Source organism: Octodon degus, unplaced genomic scaffold, assembly GCF_000260255.1.
Source record: "Octodon degus isolate 3935 unplaced genomic scaffold, OctDeg1.0 scaffold00197, whole genome shotgun sequence".
NCBI lineage: Eukaryota > Metazoa > Chordata > Mammalia > Rodentia > Octodontidae > Octodon > Octodon degus.
In genome coordinates this window covers 1,418,812-1,430,726 of record NW_004524773.1, presented here as the reverse complement: position 1 = coordinate 1,430,726, position 11,915 = coordinate 1,418,812, and the positions used below count along the sequence as shown (strand labels likewise).

The 11,915-nt window shown below is 52.2% G+C and overlaps 1 protein-coding gene across 1 annotated transcript; it reads right to left on the bottom strand.

The window, feature by feature from the left end:
* Positions 1-459: 459 nt before the first annotated feature.
* Positions 460-10,487, bottom strand: Mypop (Myb related transcription factor, partner of profilin). Its single transcript, XM_004644289.2, has 3 exons — positions 10,415-10,487; positions 9,182-9,732; positions 460-1,731 (listed from the first exon to the last, which is right to left on the bottom strand). The coding sequence occupies exons 2-3, from the start codon at positions 9,678-9,680 to the stop codon at positions 1,046-1,048; spliced, it is 1,185 nt and encodes a 394-aa protein (XP_004644346.1). The 5' UTR covers positions 9,681-9,732; positions 10,415-10,487; the 3' UTR covers positions 460-1,045.
* Between the last annotated feature and the right edge of the window lie 1,428 nt (positions 10,488-11,915).

Genomic DNA, 11,915 nt, shown 5'->3' with positions numbered 1-11,915 from the left:
GGGGGGGGTGGGCCGAGTGGACACTTTTAAATCTTTATTATCATTTCATAGATGATAGACCGTGCCTCTACTGCAGCAGGTCCGCAAGTACAAGAGAACCGATTCCTGCCTTCCTGAGACTTCAGGGGAAATGGACCTCGAACAGATAAAGCATGCTTGCTTAAGGGACACTGTGAGAAAGAGCCAGCCAACCCTGAAACAAAGAGTGGAAGCAGCCAAGCCAGTCTCAGCCTGGAGGATGGAATCCGTGAAGTTCTCCTGAAAGAGGTGACATTTAGGCTGGCATCAGAAGGATCAGGCAGAGTAAGATTTCATTGATAAAAACTTGATGGCTTTTTGTTGTTGTTGGGGACTGAGGGAGGACAAACCAGCTTAGTCAAATCAAGCACCAGCCTCCCTAACTTCCAGCTCCAGATGCTGGACCCCTAGGCCTGTCTCAGACAGAGCCCAAGTGATTGCATGAAAAATAAGTTTATTGGTATCTTGTCACCACTGAGGAGAAAGGAGGGGGCTGAGCTCGAGAGGTTAGAGATGGCGATGGAAGGCAGAGGGCCCAACCCATCCCCCCAGGCAGAACTCTACCCCTCTCCCTAGTGTACAGACAGGTGTATCCTCTTTGTCACCCACATTCTGATTTGTCTAGCAACTCCCAACCCCTCCAAAGTCTGGGTTGGGGAGAATTGGCCTCCACAGGTCAATTCTCTTCAAGTCAAGAACAGGAATTGTTAGGGGTGGGGTGTGTGCAGACCCGAGAGGTTCCCTCCCCACCCCACAAAGGGCAATATAATACATAAGGTAAAAATGATGGCTTAGAAGTCAAGGTGAAGGGAGGCAGCCAGGCAGACAGCACTGTACCAGAGAAAGGGGCTGGGGGAGCCCATCAAGAACCCCCCAGAGAATCAGGCACTAACTAGCACAGGGAGTGGGGCGCTCACTCCCTGGAGCGGGGAGCCAGGGAGCAACTGGGATGGCAAGGAGCATCGCCCCCCCCTTGTCTGCGCCAAGCAGGGAGTAGGGGTGCAGGCAGAAGGAGCGCGCAGAGATTTCACGGAGCTTTCCATCGGCCCCTCCTCTTCCGCGTAGGGAACCCTTTTCTCCTCTTGTGTGGGGGTGAGTCGTGTAGAGGGAGTGGGGCTGGGGGTGGCCGGGGTGCCCCCTCTGCACTCTGAGGGGCGATGATCACCCCCCTGGAGGCCACCACAGCCCCATCCACGACAGTAGCCACCACGGAGACAGGTTCTGGGGAGACCTCCACCTTGGGGGCAGGTGGAGGCAAGACTGGCCGGGGAGGTGGGGGTGGAGGTGGGGGCGGCAGCGGGTCGACTGGGGTTCCTGGCAGAAGGGGCAGCAGGGCACTGAGGGCCTCGCTCAGTTTGGCCAATCCCTGCCGAAGGGTGCCAGCCAGCTCCCGGATGGCGTTGGCAGTCTCCTGCTGGGCTCGCAGGAAGTCCAGGGAGGGGTCTGGGGCCGAAGGCATGGACGGAGGCCCAGGAGGAGCTGGTGGGGGGCTGGGGGACGTGGGTGCCACCTGTGCCGGTGGCTGGGGTGGCGGAGGAGGGACGGAGGGCGGTGGAGACAAGGCCAGGCGGGGTAGTTGGACAGTCTGCGAGGCTGGAGGGGGTGGGGACTCACGCTCCTTGGATGGTGGGCAGCCCCCTTCCTGGGGATTGCAGGAGGGCCGGACCCAAGGCTCCGGGCTGCTGGAGCCCCCCTTGCTGTGGGCAGGTGTATCTGCCAGAGAGAAAGAGAGATAAAGGTACTTGGGGTAATCAAAAAGCAAGCTGAACTTTAAAGATACACTGCCATAAATCCCCCTCAAAATATCCACTCCTGCTTTAAACACTTCTCCCATCACTCCTGCCACTTTCTGAAGCAGTTCTGGAAGTCCTCTTCCGTGTCTTCACTGGTGCGCTCATGGCCGCTTCCATATCCTAAGTTGATTCAAAATATTTACCTTTCCTAGTCATTCCAACTTTATGGGAAAGCCAGAAACACACAATGCCGTTAGGTGCACAAGGGCCACCGCAGGCGTCTGCGTTTCCGCTGGATGGCACTTGGTAGCCACATTCACTGGGCTTTTGATCTCACTTCATAAAGGTACCCAGGAAAAGCCTTGCAGAACTGCTTCAGGAAGTGGCAAAAACACTGGGGTATGTCTGAAGAGTGGGGGACTATCTTGGGGATAATGGTGATGAGTCTTTTAGGGTAATAGAATTTTATTGTATTTATTTATTTTGTATTTTAGGGCAGGGGCGACCCGGTGTTCAGGGTCTCACTACTAGATCAGACTCGTAGTGATCTGCCTGTTTACAGCCTCCCAAGAACTGGGATTATGGGTGCACACCACCACACCCAGTCTCAACTGCAGTCTCAGCGGGCCCCAGGGCCCCTGCGCCTGTTTGCAGGTGACTTAATCCACTGAGCTATTTGGCAGGTCCAGTAATAAAATTTTAAAACATGAACATTCACTGGTATTTTGATCACCCCCTCCATGCACAACCTGGCAAGGTCGTCTTGATTTCTCCTTTCTTTTGTTCCCGTGTCCTCTACCCTGGCTCCAAAGTGATCTTTTTATTCTACTATTATTTTTTCTTTTCCTTTGAGACTGGGTCTTACTATGTAGTTTAGGGAGGCTTTAAACACACCCTGTAGCCCTGGGTGTTCTCTGACTTACAGTCCTCCTCCAGAGTGGTGGGATTACAAGCGGGGGCCATCGGCCTCGGCTTCCTCAGTGTTCCTTTTCAAACCGAAGCCAGCTCATGGCTCAGAGCAGCACCCTGTGATTGTCAGTCTACCCTAACAGGACACCAGATACATTTAACCTGGCTGGCCCTGTGCCGGCTATGGTGCAAACAGGGTCTCACCTCACCAAAGAGGCCCTGAACTCCCTGGACATTAGCCCCCATTCCTTTCAGGCTGCACTGCCGGACCCTGGGGAGATGGAGGACTGGGAGAGAAGTGGGGCCAGAGTCCTGGGGGCACTACTGGCAGCTGTCTCCAACCAGGATGCAGGACTTCCCAGTTGAACCCCCAGCTGCCGGGCTCCCCGGCCTCCAAGCGACTGGGATCTCATTTCCACACATGGCCTAGCACAGTCTGCAGCAGGACTTCCAGATTCCTGGGCAGCCTGAGCGTCAGAGCTGAGCTCTGCTCTGCAGCATCTCCAGCTGTGTCCTGGGCACATGAAGCTCTGACTCACTGGCTCCGAGAGAGCTGTGGATCCTGCGCTCCTCTCTGCTGGCCACAGCACCACCCTTCCAGCTGCAGAAATACCTCCCTTGTCTTTCTCCAGATACCATCCATGTGCACTAGCCAAAGAATCTGTCTGCAGATAAAACCCAACCCCTGACCTCTTCTCTCAACCCCTGTACTTCCCACCCACGGGACTGTGTTTGGTCTCTTTACTGTACTCTGTTGTTCTTACCCCTACCACAATCAATCTCTTCCCCTCCTGAAGCCCAGAGGGGCCACCAGAAATACATGCTGGGTGCAGGACAGAAGCTCAACATAAAAGACCACAGACTGCACCAATTCCATTCCTATGACATGTCTAGAACAGGCCAATCTATAGATAAAATAAACTGGTGGCTCTCTAGGGCTGGAGATGTGCAAAATGGCTCAGGTGAAGGAGGTCTTTGTTTTGTTTTTGTTTTTTTTTTTTGGTACCAGGAATCAAACTCAGGACCTTGTGATTGCCAGGCAGGCCATATACCCTGGCCCCAGGGGGCTCTTTTTGAAAGGATGAAAAAGTTGCACAATTCTGAATACACTAAAAGCCACTGAATTTCACACCTTATTTTTGTGTAATTTTTTTCTTTGAGACAAGGTCTTGCTATGTAGTTCACGCTGGCCTTGAACTCATGGCAGTCCTGCCAGGATCACAGGCAGATAAAACCCAACCACACCTGGCTCGAATACCTTATTTAAATTTTATTTGTTGGGGGTAGTGCTGGGGATGCAACCCAGGGCCTCGCTGTGTTAAGAGCATTTAATTGTATGGTATGGAAATTTAAGCTCTATAAAACTGCTTTTAGAATTCAAGCCAAAGGGCTGGTGAAATAGCTCAGCAGACTATGTGCCTGCCTAGGCAAGCACAGGGACTGGATTCAATCTAGGCACCACATTCCGTGCCAGCCCTGCCCCCAGAGATACTAAGCCCACCACTGAGACCCAGCTTGGTGGTGCATGCCTGTAATCCCAGGGGAGGCTGAAACAGGAGGATCACTATGAGTCTGAGCTGTATAGTGAGACCCTGTACCAAATACATTAAAAAAAAAAATTCAAGCCAAATACAAACCAGATACTTTCTGTTGTTAAACCGTCCAGAGCCTCCCATCCTGCTGAAGGCAGAAGGAAGTCCTTGAAGCCCCAAGGACTACCTGATCTGCCTCTGGTGCTGCCCTGACCTCAACTCCCTCTTCCTCACAGCTCTGGTCACACTGGCCTCCTTGCTGGTCTTCAGTGCACAAGGACCACTCCTGCCCCAGGCCCTTTGCACATGCAGATCCCCTGGCCTTTCCCAGACACCTTCCTGGCTTTTCTCACCTTCAAGTCCCTGGGTCAAGCTGACACAAAGCCTCTGCTAGTCATGTGAAGAAGCTGCCAGCCCTTTCTTTTTCTCTGCTCTGGTCCTACCTGATTTCTTTTTTCTTTTGTATTTTAGAGAAGGGTCTACAGGGTGTTCAGGGTCTCACTACTAGATAGGACTGGAGTGATCTGCCTGTTTACAGCCTCCCAAGAGCTGGGATTACAGGGTGCGCCACCATGCCCAGTCTCAATTGCTGTCTCAGTGCGCCCTGGGGGTAGAACTGGCACAGCAGGCCCAGGGATCGAACCCCTGGCCCCTGTGCCTGCTTGTAGGTGCTTTAATCAATCCTGATCTATTTGGCTGGCCCTCTACCTGATTTCATTTCATTTCATTCTCACCTCCCCCTGACATAGAGTTGATCAGTTTTCTGTCTCTTTTTCCCGATTTCAGCTCCATCAGGCAGGGTTTTCTTATTTACTCAAAACCTAGAATTACATCCATCTTTTCTTTTCCCCCACACCACTGGGAATCAAACCCAGAGACGTTATGTCACCAAGGTACATGTCTCGCCCCTGAAAATATGTGTAAACCAGGGTCTCACTAACTCTTCAAGTTTCCCAGATGAACTGGAGTTTGCAATCCTCATGTCTCAGCCTCTTAAGAGTGCTGGCATTGTTGCAGGCAGCCTGAATAAGAGAAATATTATAGGCAGTCAGGCAGGGTCAGGCCCTCAAAGGAGGTAACAAAACCAGACATCTTACATCTGTGGGAGGGACAGATGCTCCTGCTGTGAACCAGACCTAAAGACTAAAATGCTAACCTCCCTAAAGACTGGCATCCAGGACTGAGCATTACTCAGGAAGAATCACTGTCTGGTGACCCCCAGATAAGGTCCTGTTTTACAATGATGCCCGCTTCTTATGTGACTCGCTACCCCATTTGGTCCTGGGCCTAATCAATTTTCCTGAGCAATGGTGCTCATAATCCCATTGGCTGACCATAGTTTTGTCCCACCCTGCATCCACCTAAGCAAGACCCCCTTTTTTCTACCTTAGCCCCACATGGTTTTGCCCTATAAAAATAACATGCAAAAATAACCAGACAGCTTCCTGGGCAACTCACTCAGGATCCTATTCTAACCCTCTTCCACAGAAGCTTTCCTTTCCAGGCGGGGAGATGGCTCAGTGGAATAAGTGCTTCCTTGGCAAGTGCAAGGGCCTGAGTTCAATCCCTGGTTCTGCCAAAAAAAAAAAAAAAAAAAAAGAACAAGCTTTCCTTTCCAACAAGGTTTTACCCTCAACCTCCGTTTGTTCCTAAAACTCATTCTTCGGTTTTAGAGCACACAAACTCATCCAGGTCAGGTCGGGAGTTTCACTTCCCTGTATCAGTATTACAGGTTGAGTGCCACCATACCCAGACTCTACCACTTTTTCTTTTTGTGAGAAAGGTCTCACTATGTAGCCCAGGCTGGCCTTGAACTCACAGTGATCCTCCTGCCTCAGCCTCCTGAGTATTGAGATTACAGGCATGCACCACCATGCCCAGCTACAGCCTCAACCTTTGTCACCACTGCTGCTATTCACCTCTTCCCTGCCTCAGGGCCACCACACACATTGTTCTCTCCTCCAGCATCACCCACCTTGCACTGCCCCTTGGCCAGCTTGAAAGTCCCTTCCTCAGAGAAGCCTGACCCCTGTCCTTGCCCCATCAGATTACCTTGGTCTTCCTTGGACTGCAGCTGCCTCCTCCCTTCCATGCTGGGAGCCCAGCTTCCCAGAGCAGCTGGCTGGGCAGGCAGGGAGAGAGGACAGCAGGGCTTTTACTGGACAGCTACTGTGCACTCTCCTTACTGAAGCCACCCAACCCCTGGCCTTCATACTCACAGTGCTCAAGAGTCATGGAAGGGCCACCAAGAAATCCAGTATCATATTTATTGGCAACCTCAGGGCCTCAGTTTTCCCATGTGTAAATGAATGTATGTGCAGGTGAGACTAGGCAACCAATAACAGAACAGATTACCTTGGTAATAACAGAACATCTCCCCCAGGGCCACACAGGGACTCACTAGATACTGCAGGCTCTCTCTCACTTGAAAATATATCAAAGATAAATGGTTCTTAGCTTTCTGTCTGGGGCCAACAAGGCAGGCTCAGGCTGCTGTAGGCTGTGCTAGGCCCTGTTCCCGTCCTTCAATCACATCAGTCCCGTCCTTCAATCACATCAGTCCCTCTTTTAAAAAAGTTTTAAGAGTGTAGTAAGAGTGTAATTAAAGGTCCTCTGAGCATGTTCCTGTCTCAGGCCCTTTGCACATGCCTTTTCCTCTAGCTAGAGTGCTCTCCTTCCAAACAGCTACCAGGCTCAAGCTTCCTATTCAGGTCCCAGTTTGATTTCACATCCCCGGAAAAACCCTTCCTATGTCTATACAGCCTCCTCCCGTCATGTACTGCCCTCCCAATACGCTTTATTTCTTTCCATAATTCTTGCCATTTTCTGATGTAGCATCTGTTTGGGGGGCTGTTTATGCTGTCTCCCCCACTTACAGTGTCAGACTCATAAGGAAAGGGGTTTGTCTTTTTCTCCATAGTATTCTCAGCACCTGGAAAAGGTTCTTAATACAGATTTATTGAACCAATAAATCAAGTGGCTGCACAATTTCTTTTCTTTTTTTTTTTGGCTGCACAATTTGTGACAAAAAGTTTTGTCATTTTTCCTGTGGTGCAATGGGACCTTTTCTCAGGTAGAAATACCAAGGTTTAGCCAGGTATAGTAGATCATGCCTGCGATCCTAGCACATGGGGAGGCTGAGGTAGTAGGATCCAAAGTTAGAGCCCAGCTTGCAGACATTTGGGATGGGGATACAGCTGAGTGGCATAAGCGCCTGCCCCACAAGCGTAAGGCCCTGAGTTCAATCCCTGGTACAAAAAATGAAAAAAAAAAAAAAGAAAAAGGAACAACTTAATGACTTTGTGAGCCCGTATCTCAAAACGAAAACAGAAAGGACTGAGGATGTAGCTCAGTGTGAATACCTTGGGTTAAATCCTTAGTACTCCAAACAAACAAAAAAACCCTACTGAAGTTGGGAGTGAAATTCAGAACAAGGGTCCCCAATGACTATGTCTCCTGCTTGACACTTTCATGTCCCTTGAAGGCTCACAGGATGAAGTTCAGGGAGCTGGGGAGATAGTTCAGTGGAATAAGTGCTTACCTGGCAAACACAAGGTCCTGAGTTCGATCCCTGGTACCACCAAAAGAAATCCCAACAAGAGGAAATCCCAAGCGTGGACCTTATGAGTCCTGCTTAATCTATTCTACCAAACCCACTAGCTGTCAGCGTTAACTGTTAGTTATGGACAAGTTAGGTCACGGGTTAAGTACACGGATGGGGAGATGGACACACATCAGTGTCTGAGTCTCTACTGCTGTACAATCTTAGGCAAACGAATGAGCCCCCCAAATCTTGAACTGTCTTGGTCTGATCATCTCTAAGCTCTTCCCTTCCAAATCCCTCACTTTAACCTCAAGGCTCAGCAGGGCCCGAGCCTCTGCTAACCTCAGACCCTATCTCAAAACATTCTTCAGTCTTTACCTAAACTAGCCAAGCTTTCTTCCCTCCATGCGGCATAAGCTGTTTCCTTTCCCAGCTCTTCTTCATTCCTACTCTTTGTACCTCAGCTCCACCACACCCTCCTCCAGGAAGCCCTTCTCCATCCCCCCAGGCTGTGGTAGTTGCCTGCTCTGGGGTCCCACAGCCTTGCCTACGTCAAGCCTGTCACTCTTTTCAGAGTCAGGGATTGAACTCGGGCCCCTGCACTTGCCAGGGAAGCGCTTATTCCACTGAGCCATCTCCCCGGCCCCAAGGCCTGTCACTCTTGAGTTGCTGTCTCTCCAATGTCACCAGCATGCCCTTAACTTCACCCACCACTGGGCAGATGCCCGAGAAACAATAGTAGCAGAGATGATAATTGAGAGCCAAGGATAAGCAAAAAGTCTCAGGAGCCTGTTCTCCACACCGCCTGGACTGGAGGCATGACCTTGAGACAGTTACCAGACCTCTGTGAATCTTCAATTTATAAAATGGTGAAATTATTAGTACTTCTCCAACCTCAACAGTGGTATCAAGAGTTAACAATGAGGCCCGAGTTATACTCAGCTGTGCAAGTGTGAGGTCCTGGGTTCAATTCTGATTAAAACCACCCCCTCCAATGACACAAGAGTTAATCATGAATGTTCTAGAAACGCTATACCAAGCAATCTGCCCATGTGAACTCACTTAAGTCTTCACAGTAAGCCCTGGAGGTGTAGATTATTTTTATCTTCCCTTTACAGATGTAGAAAATGATGTGCAGTAACTTCCCAGGATGACACAGTTGAGCGGCAAAGATCTGCCTGTGCAGGGATCCCAAGTTGGCCCTGAGCCAGGACTCTTAGGTCTGGTTTCATTTCTGACTCTTGACAGTCACTAGTTAGGGGATCTGAGACAAGTTCGTTTCATTTTTCTAAGCTTAATTCTCCCAACTGCGACATGGAGATTAACAGCACCCGTCTCCCAAGATTTTAGTGAGGACCTGATTAGTCACACGAAGGACTTGGATCAGCTCCAGAAATAGTGGACTTTGTGTTTGCATTTGCTAAGGCGATGGTGAGGAAACTCACCTGCCCTTCGGTCTTCCCTGCGCTCCTCTGACAACACACAGCGCTGGGCACAGGCGCTTGGGGCCGGTGGCTGCGAGGAGGCAGCTGCAGGTGGCTCCTCCGCCCCAGCACCAGGCCCCGTCCCCGCCACACCGGGCCCCAGGATGGCGAAAATGGTCTCCTCCTCCGCGGAGAAGGCGTCCTCGGCGGCCGGGCCTGCACCCTGCGTGGAGTGCGGCACGCGGGCCAGCTTTTCCTTGGTGCGGCGCTTGAAGTCATTCCAGCGCTTCTGCACCTCCTGGCCAGTGCGCTTCCAGCTGGTGATGCCATTGATCTTGGCGGCTATGCCGTCCCACACGCGCCGACGCTCGGCCACGCTCACCCGACGGCTCTGCGCGCCGTAGAGCTGCGGGTAGTGGGCGCGCACCTCCCGGATCAGGATCTGGTTCTCCTCGAACGAGAAGCGCGGTTTGCGCAGCCGGGTGGTCTCCTCCGCTTCGCCCGCCGCCGCGGAGGCCATGGCGCCCCCCGACGACGCCGTCCGGCAGCCTGCCGCATGGGGGGCGCCGGCGCTGCAGGCAAAGGGCGTACAGCGCTGGCGGGGGCTCGCGGTCCCCCAGACGCCGCGACACGGGCTCCTACTATGACCCTGGGGCCGCGGTGGGGCGCCCGGCCGGGGGTGGGGGGACAGTCAGAAGCGCCCACTACCAGCGGGCGCGGGCCGAGCTCTCAGCGCGGGCTCCTCTGGGCGCAAAAGACCTTGCTGAGGAGTTGATGGCGTTGGGGGAGGGTGTGGAGGGAAAGTGGAAGGAGAGGAGGTGTCTGCTGGAGTAGGGGAGAACGGGCGCAGAGGAGAGGGAAAGAGAATGCGGTGTCCTGCGGGTCGAGGCATGGGGGTAAGGAGACGCTGAAGGGGGGAGATGCAGCAAAGCAGAGGGGCATCTAGTCCAGAGGAGCGCTCTAGGGGTTCCGAGGGCAATAGGGCGCAAGACCGGTATGAGCAGGGGCCTGAGAGGACGTCCAGGAACAGCCATGAGACGGGACTCCAGGGGCAGTGATAGAGCTGAGACCATAAAACACATTAAGGACTGGGGTCTGCGGAGACTGTGGGGCGCTAGAATTGTCAGAAATTAAGGAGGGGCGCTCTGGAGATAACGGGGGTCCGAGATCAGACGAGGACAACGGAGGCTATCTGGGATTCCAGGAGTGAGGGTTGCGGAGGTTGGGAACCGAGTCGGGCCGCGGGTCACTCACCGGAGCCGCCGCAGCCCCAGCCAGCCGGTGGGTCAGGGCTCTGGCTTCTGCGGCCTCTTCCCTCCCTCCGCCCTCTCGGCTCGGGGCCCCGCCCCCGGCCGCTCCTTGCCAAGGCGCACGCGCGCCCACTGCTAGCCCGCCCGAAGCCCTGACAGCCTGGATTTCCTTCCCACCCTTCAACTCGGCGCAAGCGCAGAATTGCCCTCCACCCGGCTCCGGGGCTGGCTGCAGCTGCGCAGCCGCAAATTTAGCGCTGCACTGGGTTCCCCCGGCTTCCTAGTGCTATAACCGCGCACGCGTAAAACTCTGTCGAACGCATGCGTGTCCTTTGCTCCCCAGGGATGTGTTTTCCGGACGAGGACCCAGCGCAGGCCATAGCAATCCCTAGAGTAGGAGAAATAATGAACGAGCGGCGTCTCTGCCTTTCAGACAGTCTTCCAGCCCATTTTGCCCTCCTAAATACGCAAAAGGTTTTTTTTTTTTTTTTTTGAGAAGCGCAGCCGGAGGAGGGGGAAAGCACTTCGTCTCCATGACAACTGCGTGGGTGAAGTGGAGGGGCGTTAGGTAAACCTCTTTGCTGCCTTCCAGCCCCGCCCCTGTGCTGCGGTGCTTGGGAACTAAAACCTCCTCCAGGTTGAGGGCGTGGCACTCTGGGGAGATTACGCTCCAGGCCGACGCGGTAACCATAGCAACCCAGCAACCCTTCCGTAGTGTCTAGGAAGTTCCTAGTCTACAGCTTTACGTCGTAGCTACGGCAGGGCAGTCTGAGGAGTTCCTTGATGGATGGGTGGGCTGATCCTGAACCAGGGCCCATTTTAAGCATAAGCATGAAATATGAAACAGGTTGAGTCAACTAGATGGCGGGTTGATGGCGTTACATGTCCTTAAGTCCTTAAGGTCACTCAGTGAATGATGACACTTCATCTATTCAACAGATACAGGGGGCAATAAACATAACAAGCACAAATTCCTACCTTCATCGAGCTTTTAGTTTGGAGAAATAAAGAGATAGGCAAAATAAGATTTATAGAAGAGAAATGTAAGTATTATAAAGAAATTAAAGTAGGAAAAGAGGTTGAGGATGGGGGATGGTGGTGTTTGTGAGGAAATGTATACCTGTCTTGTTTTCTGTGGTGCTGGGGATGTAATGCGGGGCTTCCCACGTGTTAGGCATGGGCTCCACCACTGAACTACACCTACAGCCCTTGTAATTTTAGTAAAATTATTTTGGGCCGAGCATGGTAGTACACACCTGTAATCCCAGCCCTGAAGAGGCTGAGGCAGGAGGATTGCTGTGAGTTCGAGGCCAGCCTGAACTGCATAGTGAAACCCTGTCTCAAAAAGACAAATAAATGAACAAATATTTTGTATCTTTATTAAAGTTCGAGTGAATGATTGATTTATGGTACTAGGGATTGAAATCCCTACTATTGAGCTATGTGCCCAGCCCCCTGTAATTTTTTTTTAAATTTTATTTATGTGTGTGTGTGTGTGTGTGTGT